Below are 23,153 nucleotides of genomic sequence, written 5' to 3'. Positions count from 1 at the left end.
AGTGTATCTTGGAATAATAAACCCTTCATTAGATTTCTATCTAAATAGATTGTGAATTAGCATCTACTGTACAAGGAAGGAGAGATGTTTTGCTGTGCAGCAGAAAATAAAACAACGGGGGAAGCTTTAAGATGAATGCATAGCTTTGCATCTATGTGCAGACGTGCTTGGAATAGCAAACAGCAGATCAAAGCTTTCAGGTCTGGTTTCTGTACTGATCCTTTTACTGTGGGATAATATTAAGATAGGCTAGGAGTTTCTAAATACAGTATCTGAAAAGGGTAATAAAGCACCATAGCATGTCAACGGCAATTATGTAACAAGTATTTCATTTTATTATTATTTTTTTATTTCCCTTAAATTAACGGGTTGCCAATGACTGCCTGTGTCAATCAAATGTTATGTATTTATTTTTATGCAAAATACAGGTGTGTTTTTAAGATGCAGGCACTGTGTGTTTATTAAATTCTTCTGTACTGTTCTAGCACCAGTAATGTAAGAGATAAACCAGGTGAGGCTTTACCAAACACCTTTGCAGTGAAAAAAACTCTCAAGAATGTATCTGGCAATAAAGAAAGTGGAGATCAATCCTTTCAACAGCCAAAGAAGCTTTTACAAGGTGAACAGCAAAGGCAATGCAGTGACCAAGCCAGCAGGACAGCCTATACAGCTTTGCTCTCTTCCTTCATTGTGGATGGAATCATTTCATCTAGGCAAGTCAACAGGGGGATTTCTAGGTCACAAGGAAGAAAACAATTGGAAATCTGTTTTCAAATGTAACTGTATGAAACCTTATTTGTCCTTTGCCATTTTAATTGAATTTCATTTAGATTACGCAAAAGCAAAAAAAAAAAAAAAAAAAAAGGCACTACAACATAGACAGCAGTGTGGAGGCACCGCAGCACAGACAGCAGTGTGGGGGCACTACAACATAGACAGCAGTGTGGAGGCACTGCAACATAGACAGCAGTGTGGAGCATCTTCAGCATAGACAGCAGTCGTGGAGGCACTGCAGCATAGACAGCAGTGTGGAGGCACTGCAGCATAGACAGCAGTGTGGAGGCACTGTAGCACAGACAGCAGTGTGGAGGCACTGCAGCATAGACAGCAGTGTGGAGGCACTACAACGTAGACAGCAGTGTGGAGGCACTGCAGCATAGACAGCAGTGTGGAGGCACTACAACATAGACAGCAGTGTGGAGGCTCTTCAGCATAGACAGCAGTGTGGAGGCACCGCAGCATAGACAGCAGTGTGGAGGCACTGCAGCATAGACAGCAGTGTGGAGGCACCGCAGCATAGACAGCAGTGTGGAGGCACCGCAGCATAGACAGCAGTGTGGAGGCACCGCAACATAGACAGCAGTGTGGAGCATCAACCCTTGATACTGTTGCCAATTCCTAATACAATATCTTGCCATTCGTCTGCAGTGCCTTGAGTGAGAATCCACATGGTGCTCTTTTGTATGAACCCGTGAGCAATGTTGTGTGGATCCCGTTAATGGATGCTAGAATAAGTTGTTCTGACAGCTGAGACTGCAGCAAATATACTTCATTCTAACAACAAAGGCTGAAAACATTTGATTCAGAAAAATAGATGCAGATTTTTCATTTAACCAGTAGGATTGCCTGGACACTGTGCATCTCAATGGAAATACTACAAACAGGTTAAACAATTATTAAGCACCTGTCAATCAACATGCTGCAGTCGGAGATCCTCAGCTTCAAGTACATTTTATACCGTCTTGAACAATCTCTAATGAAGTTGGTGCATTACGTACCTTCTGAAGTTACAAGCCTATGTAATGCTAGAATCCATCTGGCCATTGCTCATAGTAACTTATGGGGTGTTTTTTTTGGGGGGGGGGGGGGGGGTTGGATGATGATTTCATTACAAATGCATTGCATGAGTTTTTATTATCGCCTGCAACCAGCATTTTAAAAACAGTGCATCTGGAGTCACTAGTTTGTTTATGTTAAGATGATTTAATTTGGGGATCATTAAAGACGACCCTTGTCAGCAGTAAAACAACAAGGCGACGATAAGGTTTTACATTTATTTCTCAATATGTTATTTCTTTTTTAGGTGGTAGCCTAATAGTGACATGTACTGTAAATGATTAAGTGCACTCACTGACCAATTACTCAAGCAAACCTTACTGTTTACAACCTTTCCCAATAATTACAACTAACTTCGTAAGTGTGACTCAGTTTTGCTTACTTCACAGATTAACACAAAACATGTACGTAGGTAGAGCTGTCACAACATGGAGTCATCAGCCGTTAGGCATCTTGGCATAATTACTGTACTAATAAACATCTACACATCCTGCCAGGAAACCTGCTCAGAGCAGCCATCTTCCATCTCTTAACTGATAAACTGATAATACCTAACTGAAAAACTGGAAGCATGTTTATTTGTTTCCACCACTTACATTAAGTAATAACTTGATGGTGAATCGTACATAAGCTTAAACAGTTCTACAGCATAGAATCGTGTGTGCAATGCCTATTTTGGTAATTTCACCAGGAGTTGGTTCAACATCATTCAGAGCAATACATTTCAAACATACATGCTGTTAATGAGTCTCACCCAGTGCTCATTTCACTGCTTCATTTCTTATCACAGACAACAATCTAAGCAATGATTCAGAGGCTGCTGTACAAAATGAGTTATATTAGCACTTCTGTTTTTACAGGATCCTAAAAGCAATACTCACATTTCTGCTTGCTTTGTGTAAGGAAGGCATTCTCGTAAATTTGGAACGCCTAAACTCGAGCTTTCAGTGACAGTAATCTATCTCTCTGTCTTAAACTTCAACAAAGGAAACTCTCTACAAAACAGAGAAACACTCCTAAAAAAGTTACTCAACAGCACAGTCATCGCTGATTTTCCTTCAATTACTTTTTCCCCTAAATTTTAAAGAACTGAGCTTCCAACAACTTCTGAAAAGTCCCTGGCATAGTACAGCAGAATGAGGCATGGTGAGGTCATAGACACTTCCCTTGATGTTAGTTCAAATGACTCATTTACTATATCCATACTGGGGTTTTTCATCTGTATATACACGTTTGCTCATTTAAAGAACAAACACTAAACAAAATGAAGTATTATATAGGTCATTGTTAAAATGTTGAAAAAAAAAACTGTTATACCTAAAATACTATCAGCCTATTATAGATATCTGTTTTAAAACAAACTAACATACAGTGTAGTCCCCTGCACAGGACATTTCACAAAACGAGCACAAAAGTTTCAGATGCTATAGAAGTTCAGCTTACCTGCTTCCACAACTTTACCAGCGAGGAAATGTTTACTTTCTTCTGAAACCAACAAAGTTCCATTTTGTTTGCCTTTAGAATACCAGTCAGTGGTTCAAGATCTTGCTTTAAACACTTTTCAAAGTGTGGCTGACCTTATGATTCGTAAAAAAAAATAATCTGACAGAAATTCGGAAATGTGATAGTGCTAATGACGTGCATGCTACACTTATAACAGGCAAGGCAGAAGCTCAGGCATCAGATATCAGTGTCACTGCCTGTCTGAACCTCCCCTGTGAGTCGTAGCTTTAACCTGCCCTGTTTACAGGAAATATGACTCTTTACGTATTGTATCGCCCCAGGTGAGGCTACACAACACTTTTTGGGAAAGGGAAAAAAGTCTGATATTTCATAAACCTTGTTTCGTGTTTTGGAGCTCTTTTGGCAAACAAAAAACACAATGAGACATCAGGAAGACACAGTTTCCTATCATCAAACAGACAAACAAACAAACAAATAAACAAACAAACAAAGTGTGGTTATACCAAAACAAAGGATGTATTATTATTATTGCTTTTTTTGTTGTGGTTTTTCAGTAATACGTGGGTGAGAAGCAGTATAATAACTCTGACTAACCTCAAATTACCTTGATGAATGAAAGACATGGGGGGCCTTAGTCTTCAATTCCAGTTTAATTAAATCCTATTTTTTTGGAAGGAAAAAACTGTTCATGACCTGCATAGTGTAGTTCTGAGGACCGGGAATGAAGTACACTGCATGTATGGAGGAAGCGAGAGCCCCGGGGGGGAACATTTTCTCTTTTAACCTAACTGGTTAGGGACAGTTTGAGACACAGCAGAGACAGATTCTCCACCTCTGTGGAAAAACTAAATCTCCAAATTACTTTTTATAATGCGGTATTCAACAAGATAAAGATTTGTTTTTGTATTGCTTTAATTAATTAGTTACATTATTCAAAATCAACTAATGCACTAGTAACATCGACCACAGGACTCCCAGAACACATCATGTTTAAACCTGTCAGGTTGATTAGATAACTGTATGGAGATTGTATTAACTCATTAGTTCTAGTGGCTATACACTGGTGGATCTAACAAATCGACAAACAAACAAACAGAAACTCTTGCTATTCAACTCAAACACAATAATGCAGCTTGCCTGGGTTAAACTGGCTTTAACACATTTGATATTTAATGTGACAGAAAGCAATATTGGATTCTACAGTAACAATGTCTTATTTTGAAACATACCATTAAATAAAAGGTCTGTACATCTCAGAAATTCAGACCTTGTACAAAGATTTATAAAAGATGCAGTACTGGTTTTTAATATTTCATCTCATTGCTTAGTTAGTAACATCAATGTGATGTAATTTCTTTACACGAAAGTCCCTGCAAGACAACTAGGAAAGCCTCTTTGCTGACGGGATCGATGTGCTTCAGCACACAGTCCTTCTACTGCTGCAAAGTCGCACTATAAAATTTAGATAATCCTGCTGTAAATGATTTGCAATCTTTTGTTCTCCCCTATGACGTTGGTAACTTTAAAAAAAAAAAAAAATCAACTTTGAAAGGGTTTCCCTGTTATTGGTGCCATTGTAGTCTGTCTGAACAGGGATCAGGAAGGAGACAGGAAATTGAAATCACACTTTTGACAGCTGTGGCTTGCCTGCTCACAGTTGGGAATGAACTTCACAGCTGTAGCCTTGCCAAGGAACTTGGCAAAAGCGTTGGACAGGAAGATCAGTATCTGTTTGTACAGTGGCCACACTCCCAATCATGGCTCTTTTTTGTATTGTTTTGTTTTTTCTGTCACTTCCAAATGTATGCACTAAAAGCCGAACAGCATCCTGTTGTCCAACAGGGGAGCAGAATGTTTTTCAGAACAAATGTGCTAAAACTGCAGTGAAATAACAACGCACAATACAGCATGAAATAATGAAGGGCAAGATCTAGCATTAAAGCAATTATTATGAATGGAATTGGAATCATTTTGCATGAAGGCATTCTTTCTTTATTTTATTGGTTCAGATTGGGCTTTTGAAATGTAGCCATTTCTGAGTTTGTAGATTTAACGGAGCTAGTTTACAGGGATTTAGAAATATCGAAAGAAACAAGTAAAGTTATTTTACAAACCAAATTCAAAGAGTTTCTTTTCTTATTTCTACATAGCGAACATGGAATCTGTCTTCCAACAATTTATAACCAATATTTTACAAAGACAAGACATGATTTACAAACTGGTATAAATACAAAGTCCAGAAATGTTCATTTTAATTGCACCAACTGAAACTAAACTTTTAAATATCTTTTTAAATTTTGCTTTAACCAAAAAAAAAAAAAAAAACCTGGTCATTTCAATTTGATTATTTCATTTGTACCAATATTCTACAATGCTAAACTGTGATTGAATAGGCAGATGATATTAGTGTATTATAAAGTATCTTTGTGGATTAACCTCAAGGAATAGCCATAAATTTCCACAGGTAGGCACATGTTAGATTGCTTCCTTTAATTTGCTCAAAGAAACTCAAAAACTTTCACCCCATCCAGAAGCACATCAGAGATGATGTCTAATGTCACCCTGAACACAGAGGCATTCAGAAAAACTTAAAAGTGAGCTGCACTTGTGTTACGCTATGATTTATATGGCATAAGAGTCAAACAGTCAAGAACATATATAAAGAACTGGCTTCTGAAAAGTGTGGCTCGTGCAATTTAGGGCTCTTGAACTTTCTGCTTATGACCCAACCAATTAAAAAAAAGACAAAAATGTATTACTAAAAATCATATGTAAAACCTAACTCTCCCCCCATATTATATTTCCTTATAGGCCCTTCTCCACTCCCAAAAAAGAACTTTCCTTTTTTAGTGAGTACATCAAACAGCACAGTGGAATTAAATTCCTTACCTTATTGGATGCCATCTCGCTGACGGACCGATAAGTCTGTATTGCTTCAAGCTGGTCTAAACACCAGTCCAATTCCTCTATGGTTTCCATAGCTAGTTTTTGATAAGATTCTTCTGCAAACAAACACATGGACATGTAATTAGGCTTGATCTGCTCCATGGTGTTCGTGCTACTGTCACTAGTGCAACTGAGACCCACACTGCTGAGGCTCGCACAGTGCTCCTTCATTGCGAGTTAAAACAGATCGCTTTCCCCTCACTCTGCTACTACATCAATTTCAATTTTTTTAAGCCTGCCTCCTGGTTTCTATCAGCTTTGTCAACAGCAGCTTAACAAATCATCCTTTCTGAGGAAGTTGGTGGGGAGGACCCCTCCCTCTGCCAGCTTCATTACCATAAACTTATGGTTATGAGGAGGAAAAGCAAACAGTTTCCTGTACAGTTACAAACAAGCTAAGACAAAGCTCTTGAGCTAAAGACAAATAGCAGAAGAATCTTGCACTTTGGGTTTTTATTTTTTATGGACAGTCAGCTCTCACTTTCAGAAGGTACGTGCAAAACTTTTCATAACATCCCTTCTTGAAACTGCTGCCCAGACAGCTTCACAAGAGGGAAAATGGTTTTCACTTGTGTGCTAAGCAAGACCCCTCCCTCCTCATCCCTCTCAGATCTGGCCACAATCAAAGGATATCTGTGTTTGCAGTCCAGCATGAGTGAACAACTTCATTCCCTGCTGGAGATAGGGAGAGAATCATGCTCTTGCTCATTTACCAAGCAAATCAAAACCTCCTCTTCAGTTTGATCTGAGCCTAAAACCCTGGATTGGATTCACAGGCAGCGTAAGCCCCTTTCACACTGCCATGCTCTACCCGGGTCAGGACCTGGTGTCATGCAGGTTGGCTACATGATTTAACACTACTTTGATAAAGCAGGGTTCACCTGGGTGACAGACGCAAGTACGTAATGTGCATATCAATGCCCCAGAAGCAGCTTGTTACTGACTCTTCCATCCAAGCTTCTCTGGACTGAATCATCAGCCCAAATGTTGATTAGAGCAAATGTTTCTTCATCCCTGCTGCAATCTGGCTCATGGTGTGTCTCAAGCAACAAAAGTATGGCTAAACAGAAACGTTTTTTGAGGAAGTGAAACCTTCAGACGTGGCAGTTTGTTATTTTGTCATGCATTTAGTCTTCCTCAACCCGGGTCAAAGCGTGTCGACCCACTTCCTGAGATGGGTCGCTGTGACCCGGGTTAACCCGTGTATGACCCAGGTACGTGGTTTAGCACTTCGCGAGATTGTGACCAGGGTAGCCAGAACTCGGGTCGGGACCAGGGTAGGAGTGCCACTGTGAAAGGGGCTATAAATTATTGAAAGGGTTAGACACTCTTAAACATTTCTGACCAAAATAATGCATTATCGATTTTTGCAGGAAGCCCACAGTGATGAACTTATTCTGGCAATTTACTTTACTTTGCTACATATCCCCTTCAGTCACAGTGTGCACACTTGTACTATCTTTTTCCTAGACAGTTTCCTATCTATATCTATTTTATAATGCATGTATGTTTTTTGGCTGGGCAACTTCTCAAACTCCATAGAGTTCACACAAAAGGTTTTAAAATTTCTAAAAACTTAATTACAGATGTGTGACCTGAAGGGGACATATTAATTCATTCATTCATACATACAAACATACCAGCTTACCAAAAAAGTTTGAAATAACCACTAAAACTTTATGCACACAAAACAAACTATTCCAGTGGAATTCCAGTAGCCTGCGTACGGTCAGTTTGTCACAGTTTTAATCTTTAGGATATAGTTTTTTCATACACTTTTTTTTACATGATAATTTCCTAGCCTTTACATCACACACGGACTTACTCTACTTCTCTTCACATGAAACACGTATTTCATAGCTGGAAAGCCACACACACATAGAAGGGTGTTTCCAAAGCCACACCACACATGGCAGGCAGTGATGTGCCGAGTAGCAGTTCTCACCAGGGAGGCCATACGAGCCAGGAAATTAATACAAACTTCTTTTACCACTAAAACATGACATGGACTATTGGACTCTGGAAGCGAAAAGCAAGCAATGCAGTAAGGGACATTGTGGATACTGGATGGGTACAAGCTATCACAGCATTTGTAGATAACATGGATTGTGTCAGTTTGTTTATCTCAAACAGCTGTAATAGCAAAGCTAATTACCACAAACCTTCAGTCCCCAAGTGCATTAATAAACCAGTCAGACTACAATTGTTTAGGGTAATGCAGTGCCCACTGAGATAATTACCACTATAAGGGCTTTTGTTCCTTGAAGTCAGGTGACCATCAGTATTTTGTATTTACTGCTCTTGCATTGCTAATTCAACATATCCCTGAAGGAATAGTTAGTGTTTCCAGGATTGCACCACTTCATGTTCTTATCTACAAAACTTATCCTGGTAAAAACAAAACAGCTGGAAACATAATAGGAAGTACATGCTTGTAGTTTTGTATCTGCAAGCACTGGATAGTCGAATTCCATTCCTTGGCAAGCTACTGGTATCACCACAATCTACAGTACATGTATGTCGCTTGGTTTAAACTACATTATAACTAGCCAGTCTGTTTTCTTACAATTTCAGCAACAGTTCATGTGAGCACTGGTTGGGGGAAAGAGCAAAAGCTCCCATCGTATGCTGTCAGACAAAGACCACATGAAGGATAAACGTAAGCCCAAACTCCAAATATGACTCAACTTAATCTTATTTTTACTTTGCATTCAAGTTTTTAATAAGAGGTTTACTGTTCCCACTGTGTCTGAACTGTTGTGAATGAACTGTTGGTTATGTGCAAGAAGCCAGACATGTGGTCCGATTACCTTGCCATTGAGTGCTACAGGGTCTTTTATTATTATTATTATTATTATTATTATTATTATTATTATTATTATTATTATTATTAATTATAACAGTGATCTGTAATAATATTTTGTAACATAAAAAACGGCTTTGTTTTTTGTTTTTGCCCTGATTTGAGCTGCATGGATGCGTATGAATAGATATCAATGGTAGTATTGTTTTTATTAACTGGATTTGCCTTGACTGAGCATATTAACATAGATTTACAAAGCCTTTGCCTTATGTGAACCACACGGGGTTGGTTATGGAAATCTGTAATAAAAGTTATATATCGATCATATTTCTTTAAAATTACTCTGAATCATTTCTTAAGGTAGGGAGATGTGGGAGACTGGGGGTTACTGTAAAGGCAGGACGGGAAGTAGAAACTATTTTTTTTTTCTTGGCAGCACAAGAGACTGAAGTTCTTGATCTGCTCGTCCCTCACTCGATTATTTATTTTTGCTTAATCCACTGTGAACCATCCACCAATAGAGGATATACTGTATGTTCATTTGTGGGGGGGATGTAGATAATGGCTAAAATCACTTCTCCTTTCAAAAGTAATAGGGTAATTGTGAAGTTGCTTGACCAATCCCATATACTGGTTTCTAATCCTAGATTGCATGTGTGGAATAGGTATATACAATGAACCCTCAAAGCAAGACCTCTTATTGTGAATAACAAAGTTAAAACACAGGCTTCAAAACCAATCTGGAGTTTCCCTAGTTGAACGCATTGAACGTGAATACTGCCTTCTCAGTGAAATCTAACCGATTCTCATTCCATTCTAAAAGGAGGACATTCTTTTTTCGTTTAACAATTGTCCGGATGGGCTGTTTCTCACGTATTATATTCTGGTGAAGTTAATCTATGCAAAGTATCAAAAACAAGATTAGAATCAAGCTGCTGCCCTTGCATTGCAGCTTGTAGTTTTTTTTTTTTTTTTTGTCAGGGGAATAGTGCTGGGAGGGTCAGCCTTCTGCATAATGACTGTGCTGACGTCAATAGCATAATTCAAATACTTACTAGCATGCATGCTTCTAGCTTTCTGGGGCCATGTTTACAGATCACACGGAAAATGTGAGATGGATCCACATTCTGCTGGAATGAACCACCATTTTTTAAATGCTTAAGCAGAGACAGGGAGTAGCTTTCAGCTGAAACTGGATGTTCATTGAATTTCTAGATAATTTAAATTGTTAATAGGTTTGCTTAAGGAGGAGTTGTCAAGGCTTTGAACTTCCTACTTTTTTTGTATCCTATTTTAATTACAGATGTTATCCTTTATGCAAAATAACTGCTGCATTATAAACATTTCCACAATCATTCTTCATCTTCACAGTTTTGTGCAGTATATGTACTAACAAATAAAATAATAATCCTCCCGTTCAAGTTCATTTTTAGTACTGCTGTGTGCAAATGAATTGCCTCCTTTACATTGTAAAACAGGTTACACCTGTAATATCACATCTTTTGAACTTAGTCGCCGGGAAATTCCCTTTCAATGCCCAGAATATCACGTTCAATCATGTTTCCATGTGAAAGAAGAATGGTATACTGACATTGTTGGTCAAATTCAAATATATGCAACAGATGGGGAGCACATGTTGGTTGCATTCAAATACAACAGTAGTGAGAATTTAATGTAGTAAATAGGCACAGTATCGGTGATATCCCATGCTTACATGAGATGCACATTTTAACAGTTCTTCTCTAAATTATACCCTCTGCATCTTCTCCATGCTGTAACAAACTCTCATAAAAGAGAGAATAGAGGTGCCTGCATATTGTGACATACAGCAGCCATTCACATCTGCCAAACTCAGATCGGTCTGTGATACTGAAAATCAGATACTGTTCCGTGACCATGATGTACAGGAACTCATTTTAATAACATACCTGATGCACCATGCTGTAGTTCAAGACAGGAATGAAACAAAGAAAAAAACCCTTTCAAAGAATATGGAAAATCCCATAGTCAAATCTGGGAACCAGGAGCATAAGTGTGTCTTTCAACACACATGATATAGCGGTTTGCAGGCTTGGTTAGTTATGCTGTGACTGGCTGACTGACTCAAAATCTTTAGTCTTTTAATCATGTCTGTCCTTTACTCCCAGTGTGACTCAGCCAGTGCATGTTACCTGCTCATCAGAACCAACTTTCACATTGGGTATGAGGAAGAGGTTTCAGACTTCCCAGAAAATAAAAAGCTAGGCTAATCAAAAAGGCTAAATGGGTTGTGTACTGCATTCCAACAAACCAGCCTTTTCCTGTATGATGTAACATACATACAAAAAAGCCGTTTACTCCAAATCATAATTAGCACCACTTTGACTGAAAGGGAAGAAAAAAAAAATTACAATTAAAAAAAATAAATGATAAAACAAGCAGCATTTAAAATATACCATATAATAAAAACTACAGAATGACACTGTGTGCAAGTATTTCATACCAACAATGGATAAACTGCCTACATTTTTATTACAGATGTTTTGTTTTATTATACTTTAAGGCCACAATAAAGATAAAGAACCTATCATTCTAATTGAACCCTAGTCTGCCACGTGTAACAGGGACTCTGTTCCGTCACTGGCTTCTTGGACCAATGGAAAGAGTCACACCCTCTGCTTGTGACACGCTGCCAGCTGAGTTTGTTTACAGGGAATCGTAGCCAAGGATTGGCTGGCTGTGGTTCCGTGATCGGCTGGTGGGCATGTCCCAGTGGAGCATGTCGCTATAAAAGGCAGCCGCTGACACAACCACGGGTTGATTAGCCAGAACACACTGTCCTTTGTGACGGAGAACAACGGATCAAAGAATAAAGAGAAAACAAAGCTTGCAAGTAAAGAAAACGTCCGTGGTCACCACGTGTGGACAGCACTTGGTATTTAGTTACAGGATTTAATATTGCATCCAAGTTCGGTATTGGAGGTTGTGTTCAGTTTCTGCAGCCGTACCTCCCTTAGTATGGGGGCCCCGACTATAAGCAACTCTTATTTTGTAGCTTTGTATTGCCACTGTGTTTTGCATTTCAGTATTTCTTGTGTAGATTCGCCCGTGCTTTGTATCATCACTAGTACAGTCATGTGAATTTCCTTTGCACTGCACTCCCTAGGAGTTACCATACTGGTGCTCTAGTGGCGGTCATCTGTAAATATTTGTAAATGAATCTTGGGTACTTGTGTGGTGTTGCAAAGTCTAGTCTAATATATGTCTAGTCTTTCTCCTTAGAGATTAGTGAATTAACAAACTACAATATTGCTCTTATAAACAAATTGCTTATAATTGTTTTGGAGGAAACCGGGTAATAGGATTTTCCCAGTTTTTTTTCCCATGGGGGGTATAATCCATGGGATTATTTCTGCGTTACAAAGTGTATAACAGTTTACTGTGGAAGAAACACTTCATATTCCTGAAAGAGACTGAGAGGCCTTCCAGCTGTGCAAGGGAAGGGATTTTCCATTTTGCAATCAAACATATTTATTAATGTGTTTTCTTAATAAAATTTTCCCTGTATTTCCCTTACATTACTTTTGCAGTTGTACATCCCGTTCCTTCCTTTTTCTTTGAATTCCACAACAGCTCAGTTTTTATCAGTGATTCTCAATTGTATCTTGTTTTAAAAGTGATCAAACCAGCTACAGGGTTAATAACCAAGACACAGACACTCGGCAGACACGGTCAGGATATTTTACAACTCGCAGGCATGAAGCTTTTTAACGTATTGAACAGTGTGGTTTTATACCCAGTCATGAAACAAGCACATGCAAACTCTCTTTCACACACAGAGAGGCATTCTAGAAATGATCATAACCTATATGCGTTTCACATCCCAGGCTGACAATGAAGAAACCTTTCCAAAGTCTACCAGAAGCCATAATACTACTGTAATAATAATAATAATAATAATAATAATAATAATAATAATAATAATAATAATAATAATAATCTTTATTTTTATATAGCACCTTTCATAGTGGACCACCATCACAAACCTCTTCACAAGATACGAGGCTAGGATGTGTGAATTATGCATCAGCTGCAGAGTCACTTACAAGAAAGTCTCACCCCAAAGACGGAGCACAGTATTTCATGTCAGTTTTTAATTAATTCTATAGGGTGAAAAACCTAAACCTTTGGCCTTAGCTATAGAATAAAATAAACATTTTTAGAAATGAAGGGATGTGTACTCACAGAGATGAAAAAAATGCTGTAAGCATGATCTTAAACCCTTGGTTCAAACCTTTGGACAATGCTATTACCAAACATGTACATTTTCTAAATTGCTTTTAGAAAAACAACTACTGTTTCTCCACAATGACAGAAAAACAGGAAAAGCCTGCAGTGTTTTCCTGTCCATACACTCTGTCTGGCTGACACCTGAGGACAAAGCACAGGACCCAAAAGGAAATAATTCCTTTCCTTTACTTATTCTCTTCATTAACGTAGAGAAAGAAGGGGAGTCTTTCGTGATATCATAAATGTGACTTTTTAATTTCCGTTTAATGAAACATAAGTTGTCCGTCTAATCGTTTTGAAAGCTTTTCCAAACTTTTGTAAAAGTTAAATGAGATAAATGACTTGCTTGAACCTGTTTTGCAGGAGATGGTGTGTTTTTTGCTTTTACCTGTTCTGAGCGATCATTTTTCTCAGCAGGATGCAACAGTCTGTCCATCTGTGTTTAGAGGAAGTCAACAAAACCCACATGCTGCAGCGATGACGTCAATTCAGAATGATGCTTCTCTGCATCAAGGTCTGACAGTGCCAGCTGACAGGAAAAGGAACCAGGTAACTACAGACCAGTAAGCCTGACTTCTATTATATGCAAACTTGTGGAAACTATAAGAAGATCCAAAATGGAAAATTACCTATATGGTAACAGGGTCCTGGGAGACAGTCAACATGGTTTTAGGAAAGGGAGATCGTGTCTAACTAACTTGCTTGATTTTTTTGAGGATGCAACATCGATAATGGATAATTGCAAAGCATATGACATGGTTTATTTAGATTTCCAGAAAGCTTTTGACAAAGTCCCGCACAAAAGATTAATTCTCAAACTGAACGCAGTAGGGATTCAAGGAAACACATGTACATGGATTAGGGAGTGGTTAACATGTAGAAAACAGAAAGTACTTATCAGAGGAAAAACCTCAGAATGGAGTGTAGTAACGAGTGGTGTACCACAGGGATCAGTATTAGGTCCTCTGCTATTCCTAATCTACATTAATGATTTAGATTCTGGTATAGTAAGCAAACTTGTTAAATTTGCAGACGACACAAAAGTAGGAGGAGTGGCAAACACTGTTGCAGCAGCAAAGGTCATTCAAAATGATCTAGACAAGATTCAGGACTGGGCAGACACATGGCAAATGATATTTAATAGAGAAAAGTGTAAGGTACTGCACGCAGGAAATAAAAATGTACATTATAAATATCATATGGGAGATACTGAAATTGGAGAAGGAATCTATGAAAAAGACCTAGGAGTTTTTGTTGACTCAGAAATGTCTTCATCTAGACAATGTGGGGAAGCTATAAAAAAGGCTAACAAGATGCTCGGATACATTGTGACAAGTGTTGAATTTAAATCAAGGGAAGTAATGTTAAAACTGTACAATGCACTAGTAAGACCTCATCTTGAATATTGTGTGCAGTTCTGGTCACCTCGCTATAAAAAAGATATTGCTGCTCTAGAAAGAGTGCAAAGAAGAGTGACCAGAATTATTCCGGGCTTAAAAGGCATGTCATATGCAGACAGGCTAAAAGAATTGAATGTGTTCAGTCTTGAACAAAGAAGACTACGCGGTGACCTAATTCAAGCATTCAAAATTCTACAAGGTATTGACAATGTCGACCCAAGGGACTTTTTTGACCTGAAAAAAGAAACAAGGACCAGGGGTCACAAATGGAGATTAGACAAAGGGGCATTCAGAACAGAAAACAGGAGGCACTTTTTTACACAGAGAATTGTGAGGGTCTGGAATCAACTCCCCAGTAATGTTGTTGAAGCTGACACCCTGGGATCCTTCAAGAAGCTGCTTGATGAGATTCTGGGATCAATAAGCTACTAACAACCAAACGAATGGCCTCCTCTAGTTTGTAAACTTTCTTATGTTCTTATGAATCTTGTACTTCAGGCTCGTTTTTTAACTTTGCAGAAATGCAGTAAAAGATGCCTGCTGCGGTTCTGATTTTCTTTTAAAGAGGGCTGGGGGGCGATTGTGGCACGCATGCAGGATATCGGTTTTTCTTTTGTACCACATTTTTTCAAACGAGAAACACGGTGACACAGTCCAATTTATTTCAGTTTCTAGTACATACAACAAGGCTAAATATACAATGGATGACAACCATGTTTCATTTAACTGTACAATAACACAGCTATGGCCGTAATTACTGTATTGAGTTATAGTGAACACAATTCATACGATATATTATTAGGATAAAATAATTATTTTAACACTGTTTTCTTTACCTTAGTGACACTTGTCTTGAAATACAATCTCTATATAAAACACAGTGCCACACATCCAGCCACTGCAGTCAGAAAGCACGTTAAACCATTTTTTGTTTTAGCACCAGACACAGACCCAATCCAGTCTGTTCTGGATTGGCCTTAAATTTACACAGAGTCTGTTTACACTGTACACACATATACTAACAAACACCGCACGCATTCTGTCAGGCTCTAGAGGTTCATGTATACAAATGTTTTCCTTTTAAAATAAGAACTGATTTTCAGTCTGACAGCATTTTGCAATTTTGGATGTTTGATGGCAAGACCATTTCCTGATGCCTTGTTTTTCACAGTGAAGACATAATAAAAGCACTCCCTGGCTGGACACTATATTTGCAATTATAAAGGAGAGTGAGTAACTGTAGTTGACAGATTGGGTGGGGTTACAAGTTCAAGTATGTGATAAGTCACGTACTACCACACAAAATTCAACGCGGTTCTGCCAGCAGTGCCACTCAAAGGCACCAGTAACGGGTGAGTGGAATGAACTACAGAGCTTTAAATATCCCCAGAAACACATTAAATGCCTGACGGCCACTCTTTGAGCAGAACAGCCCAGTAGAGACATTACAGGGATACATAATCCTCACAGTTATCATAACAAAAAAACCCTTCAACCTAACGTACACTGAACACTATGAAAAACAGAAAAAGAGGCAAAATGTCGCAGTGGATTGGTTTCTGTTTTACTGTATTTCAAATTGCAAGCACTGTTTCTCATTCAAAACTGTGGAGAAACACTCAGTGTACAGAAAACACCTGTGTAATGTAATGGTACAGAAACATGTTTGTACTCTTTTTTTATACAGAGCTTTTACTACAGTCCAGTACATACAGAACCCTGTCTTCTGTACTCATTTCAAGCAACATGGGACATGTTACATGTATTGTTTTTCTTTTTTTCTTTTTTTTTTAGAAATGTAATGTTCCGCTGTCAAAAGCAGGATAATTCTTCTGCATCACAGGTTACACAAAGGGGCATAAAACATATTGAAAAAAAGCTTAACATGTATTCAAAATGCACAAAAAACATGTGGTCCTGAAGAAGACGGTTATCCTCTTTAACACTTTTTACATTCAGCAAAGTGTATTGCATTAGCAGATTTTTGGCTGAACAGTAAAATTCTATAGTACGGCATTAATACAGTCCTTGCATTTATTTCTCAGGTTTTATTTTTTAAATGCGCACATCCCCCCAGTACTTCACTGACACGCAAGCGATGGATTGGCAAGATGATATAAACATCACACAGCTGGAATAGAATTTGTACATTTCTTTTTGGAATTCAGATCCAAGTTTTCACTACATGGTCAAGAGAGACCCATTTCAAAATGACCCTCCCCTGCCCATTCCTTCTCTCTCTCGTTTTAGATCTACTAGAGCTTGTTTTGGTTTGGTTTGTCTTAAACATACACTATGTTTGTTTATATGGCCTTTATGGTTTCAACAAAGAAAAATCGGGGTCGCTATAAATTTCTTAGAGAACCTGTACTTTCATGTAAAGCAAGTTTCATTCACACTGTTTTGGTTCAAGGATTACACAGCATGACCAGGCAGTACATACCCCAGGACTCCAGCAACAACGTCAAAAGCAATCTACTCTATAGGGTAGGAAGCTCCGCTCATAACATACCTGGCAGGCTGACTCTGGTGATAGGCGGCTGGCTTGTTACCGGAGATCTCCTAGGAAACGAGAATTTAAATGAGCAGCACATCTCCAAGGCAGCACAACAAACCCCCAAATCACTAGTGTATCAAACAGACAGCACGTTAGAGTCGCAAGCCAGTCTCAATTTAACAATGGCAGGGGATTAGGAAAAAGAACACAACAATGTATACACAGTGCACAGCACAGTGTCTTCAAAGGAATGGCCCTTTTAGATCAGCTGGTTTTAATGAAGTTATAGAGGCATGTTTGTTTGTTTGTTTTTTTGTTTAATTGTTTCTGACTAGCTTGTGCAGAAATCTGGTCACTTCTTCTCGGTGTCTGAACACAAACTCAACGAACACAAACAAGCTAAGTGTTTATGCCTCTGAAAATATTTATAAGTAAATAACATTCCGTTTTTTTTTTTTTTTCTTGGTAGGAACAGGGCTGTTTTTAATGTGAATAAAAGAAAAATTAAATATACCTTGCCTGTGAGGACTTACACTATATGAGCATACCATATCCTAATAAAGTATGGCATGGAAGAATGTATATTTTATATGCCAGATACTGTCCAAGCTGATGAAACTCCTGTATGGCACAACCATATAGTGCAATCTCAATGCATCTTGCACCCTTTACACTTTTGAATATTAAACAGAGACTTGTTTTGGGGAGCACGAACTGTGTTGGACCAAAGCAAATGATGAATATTTTGCAGCGATGCCTCCTGAGACTTCACTTTCTGAACATTCTAAATTTCCACCACCACTGCAGCACTGGATCCCATGAGTGTGTACGAAATATAGCAAATGCTGCACTCTAATGGCAAATATATTGAACTGCAAAACTGCAGGGTTTTTTTTTTTTTTTTAAATTAGAAAACAAAAACAGGTGAACAGTGGTATTGATTAGACATTCTGTTCGATTGATTGTTAGGTTTTATTTTCAACTGGAAAACCTAACAAAAATATGCTGATATTAGCAGAAAATGTTAGGTCTGCAATAAACACCTCTGAAAATCATTAGTGTGTATATTGCAATTAAAATCGTGCAGGGACCACTGGTCAATAGTATTCTTGTATGTATAATGGGGAATCATTTCTCTTCAAACACATCACACATGCTCCTTTTTACCAAGTGAATAGGCACAACATGATTCTTTATTTATTTATTTTTATTTTTTATTGTTTCTGTATTTTATTTTCATTCTAATGTAATATTAAATTGTATTAATGCTTACTTGTTTGGCGCGCCATGAACGTTTGTCAGAGCTGTGAAGTTGTTTCTTACACTTCTTAGACTTGCAAGTACCTACAAATAAAAAGAAGCAATATTTTCAATATTTTCTGAAGCCAATTCTTCATACAATTTATTTATTTTTTTAAATTTTATTTGGTTGTAAAAATGTGTTTTATTTACTTGAGCAAAAGGTGTTACTATCAGGTCATCTCCATGTCTGCAAATAAAAGAAAGACATATGGCTGTTAATTTAACAAGTGAGCAAATTCAGCAAACAGTAAGTGTGGTTCCTATTCAACATTCTAACCGTGAGAAAACACGTCAAGTAAAAATAAAACTAACCACAAAAAGTCAACACTGTTTTGACTGTAAGATCTGGTAACTGTTTCATTTTTAAAATGCAACTAGGTCCGAATTGTGCTGCTTGGACAAAATTCTAAATCTAAAAAAAAACCTAAAACAAAACAAAAATTTTAATTTTAAGGCTTCCCATTCTACAGCAGAAAAAACTGGGACAAAATCTTCATACTCAAGTCAGTCTGTTCCTGTCTCCCCTCAGGGATTCATGTGCATGTACTCACAGTTCACTTGGAATTGAGGAATTCCTCGACATGGACTTGGGGGATAAGTCATAGTCGCTGTCTGAGCGGTACAGGAAGGACTCCCTGCGTTGGCTGTGCCCGGGGAAGTTGGTGTGCAGGACGAGCCCTGAGCCTGGGCTGGCCTGGGGGTCCAGGGGACTGCGACTGGGCGAAGGGCCATGACCATTCTCAACATCAAAGCTGAAAATACAGAGCAGAGGGAACGAACAAGTTACAGAACTGAATACTTCTGTTGCTGTTGTATTGTCATGCCAAAAACCTGTTTGCACTGTGCTGTAGCTAAACATGACGAACACAAGAAAGAACTTGACACTACTCAAACTGAAAACCACAGCAAATAAACAATGAGTAAGAGCTATAGCTTGCATTATACTTTTCCACCCACCTCTTGCGTTTGCCATTTAATTTTATTTGTTAACAACCAAACAACTGCTTGTTTAAAAAAAAAAAAAAAAAAAAAAAAAAGTTTTCTGTAAACTTCTGAGGAAACTGTTTATTTTTTTATTCCACCAAACGACTCATGTCATGTCTGCTTTCCATTCCAAATGAGTCTTGTAAACATTTAGTTTGGGAAGTTATTGCCGGAGAAAAAGGATTTGTTTTTATCAAACTGAAATGGATGTGGGACCAGGGGCGATAGTTTTGTTGTACGATGCAAGAACCCTTCAAAATAGTGTGGTACTGTAGCTCAGAAGGAAACTCTTTATAAAATCCCTAGGTACCAGAACAAGACTTTCCTAAAAGTTCTCCTTATTTCTATAGGTAATAAACAAGGCCCCCTCTCTCTCAAGTCAATTTTGTATACGACCACAGAGAGAAGAACAAGAGGGCATACATGGAAGCTGAGTAAAATTAAGTTTAGAACAGAAGAGAGGAAGCATAGAATAGATTACCAGGTCAAGTAATAGGATCTAAAATACTGGGAACATTAAAAAAAAAAAAAAAAAAGTTTCTGTGCTTTTTAAATGAGTCCCCACCTAGTGAGGGAGAATGGTGTACAAACAAGGGACGAGCCTCGATGGGCTGCATAGCATTCCTATGACAGCTTGATGCAGGATGCACATTCATACAGCATGGTTAACTGCAGAACACCGTGCGCCACTGCTCAGAGAAAGGAATATTCTTACTCACAAACCGATTTGAAAATGATTAGATCTACTCACAGACATTCTCTTCCAGTTATTTTAAACAGTGCTTTGTATGGAAATAAGTCCTATGCAAAACATATAGGGGCATATGCTTTGCCAGGCTATTTCAGTATCAGAAGTCTGCTGTTCTTTTTCCTAGGGCTCTTACCTGGTTTGCAGTGTTAAAATGAATAAAGGAAACCCTGTTGCATGTAATCTTCCATACTCTACAAAGGGCTTTGCTCATTTCATTACTGTGTGGTGAGCTCTCACCAACAGAAAAGGTGTACAGAGATTCAAATGATCCTGCAGGTCCATACAGCACGTACAGTATATCACAATTGGCCTCTCATTCACTTACTAACAATGATCACTGTGCTTGATTTCCATTTCTGGATTATTATTTACAAACTGTCAGGAATCTTAACTTAAGAAATGAGTTTTTGACAGTAGTTTTGCAAGGAACTTTGTAAAAATTACATATTCGAAAATATCATTTATAAATACTATTACAGTGTACAATTTCAACTTTTATAAATTCATAACAGATTATGCACATTATATTAATAGTGTGTTGGACTGCAAATAATAAATGGCAACAATAACATTTATAAATAATTTATGTAAATATATAGCTATATATATATATATATATATATATATATATATATGGCTATATATATGTATATATAATATATATATATATATATATAATATATATATATCTATATATATATATATATATCTATATATATACAATATATATCTATATATGTTCGTATTATATATATAGATAAGGTCTATATTGTTATTGACCGTCAGTTCAAGCAAGGGTTAGCCTATTCCAGAATAGAAACTGGCTGGCAGTCAATAAGTGTTATTCTTGACAGACAAATCAGCCATAAAATAACACTGAATGGCATCCATTTCCCCTTTTCAGATTTTCAGCATGGAACCTTATATCATAAGGGCAAATTTTAACATGTCCCCTTTTTAAAGTCTTAATTTACCCTTAAGTGGAGGAAACACAAAGCCACTTGTTTGCAATAGACCAGGTTTCAGGCTACTCTCTGGCTCGCCAGGGGAGAATTGGGGTTTCCTGGAACCAGGTTCCAAGCCACTGTTCCTGAAAAAGTTACTTTGTGTTCCCTCAGCTTTAGAGCAACTCTGATGAATACAACCTGAAACAAATAAGTCTGTCTATGGCTGTGACCTCATGACCCACTAGGTGACTGAGGGCTTTCTGTGAAATGAGCCTGACCGCTTCCTGATTAACAGAGAGGCTCATTAGACTGGTTAGTCTCGCAAAGATAATTAACTACTTTCCTAAGCAATGCTCACAGTTTGAACAACACACTCATGCACCACACCCTGTGTTTTTAACAAAGTTCTGTTTGTGTATGTGTTCTCTCAAGTTAAGAAAACCAACAAGATTTGGGTTCATGAGATTTGTGTTCTTTGGGAACATGAAGCACTTCCAAAATACAAGCAAGTACAGTCTCACAGATTGAAGGGGCTGCAACACTCAAAACAGGCTTAGTTTTTTTTTTTTTCTTCTTGTCAAATATGAACAGAGAACCTGTACTGCTGGGTTTTTAATGTATATTGTCTGCAGGTATCACAAGTTCTGCCTCTCAATACAACAATGACAAAAGGATTTCCATAAAATAAATGTGTGAAATGCTGACGTGAAGTTTCCAGAATTTTCTGGGTCCCCCCTGAGCAATCTCTGTGGATCCTTCTGACCAAACCTTAGAAACACTGCTATACAGCAGATATATCTATTAATGGAGTTTGACAATATAGACAGTACAAATGGAAAGATGAGCGTCTTCACTAAGGATGCATTCACACTCGCTTAGTTTGGGCTGATTTTTATCAAACTAAGTTTGAAAAATGCTACAAAACCCCCCCCCCCCCCCAAAAAAAAAAAAAACCTTGGTCCTTTTCTCAGTTAGTTTTTTTTATCAAACCAAACCAAGTCCTTCTCAAGAGGTGGTGTCAGTCCGTTGGGCAACAGGACTGAGTTTGGGTTCGTTTTGATTCAGTGCAGTGTGAAAGCAAAAAAAAAGTCCTCTTGAAGTGAACAGAGTTCTTCTGCACCGAGGTGCATGAGAGTTCTTGTCCTCCTGAGTTAGTTTCCAGGTGAACTCACTTGAGTTTGTTTAGAAAGTAATCATATGTTCCAAGGTCTCCTGTATCTAACCACGTGCTCCCAAGTCCTTTTTCTTCACCTCCACACCAATACGCTTAGTAACCACATTCAGTTACAACATTTACTTTGGCACGAATGACCCGATTGCAAATCGTGTAAAAAGCAAACAAAGCTAAGCTAGCTGCATGTTGAGACAAACACAAACATCAACAGAAAAAGATAAAATCAAATGTCAAATTTGCGGCACTCAAAGTAGTTCATGGCCTCCTATCCTGACTGTTTGTGAACAGAGTGCAGGTATGCAGTTTACAGAACAGCAGATTATCTAAATCTTAATCAGCATAAACCATCAGCAACGTTACACAGCAGGCAATTCCAGCTACAGACTTAATTGTAGACTGCAGATCAGACCTGAGGTCAATTATATTTAGAATTACAATTCTGCAGGTGTGTCAAGGTTCAACTTCAATTCCAGTTATATGAGTGTGCCAAGATTCAATTCCAATTTCAATTACACAGGTGTGCCAAGATTCAATTCCAATTTCAATTACACAGGTGTGCCAAGATTCAATTCCAATTTCAATTACACAGGTGTGCCAAGATTCAATTCCAATTACACTGTAACTGCAATTAATTTCAAACAGCACAATTACAATTGTAATTGACTCCAGGTCAAGTGCAGGCAGAACTGATGAAATTAGATTGGGTTGAGACTGCTTTCAATAATTCAGATGGAAACCTAGCGTTGGTTAGTCCTGTTACAATACCAGCCTGTTCTCCCT

The 23,153-nt window shown here is 38.0% G+C and overlaps 1 protein-coding gene across 4 annotated transcripts in view; it reads right to left on the bottom strand.

The window, feature by feature from the left end:
- LOC121327097 (cAMP-specific 3',5'-cyclic phosphodiesterase 4B-like) overlaps positions 1 to 23,153 on the bottom strand; it is a 98,742-nt gene that overhangs the window by 9,581 nt on the left and 66,008 nt on the right. For 3 of the 4 annotated variants that reach the window (XM_041270896.1, XM_041270897.1, XM_041270898.1), the window contains 5 exons: positions 19,069 to 19,269; positions 18,668 to 18,704; positions 18,489 to 18,559; positions 17,231 to 17,280; positions 6,190 to 6,302 (listed from right to left, as the gene is read on the bottom strand). In XM_041270896.1, coding sequence (XP_041126830.1) covers positions 6,190 to 6,302; positions 17,231 to 17,280; positions 18,489 to 18,559; positions 18,668 to 18,704; positions 19,069 to 19,269 — 472 coding nt within the window. Of the gene's footprint in view, positions 1 to 6,189; positions 6,412 to 17,230; positions 17,281 to 18,488; positions 18,560 to 18,667; positions 18,705 to 19,068; positions 19,270 to 23,153 lie in introns of all 4 variants that reach the window. The other variant, XM_041270900.1, reaches the window with a different exon arrangement.

This window comes from Polyodon spathula, chromosome 14, assembly GCF_017654505.1.
Source record: "Polyodon spathula isolate WHYD16114869_AA chromosome 14, ASM1765450v1, whole genome shotgun sequence".
In the NCBI taxonomy this organism is placed as follows: domain Eukaryota; kingdom Metazoa; phylum Chordata; class Actinopteri; order Acipenseriformes; family Polyodontidae; genus Polyodon; species Polyodon spathula.
The sequence above is the reverse complement of the archived record's forward strand: the minus strand, read 5'-3'. Positions and strand labels throughout refer to the sequence as shown.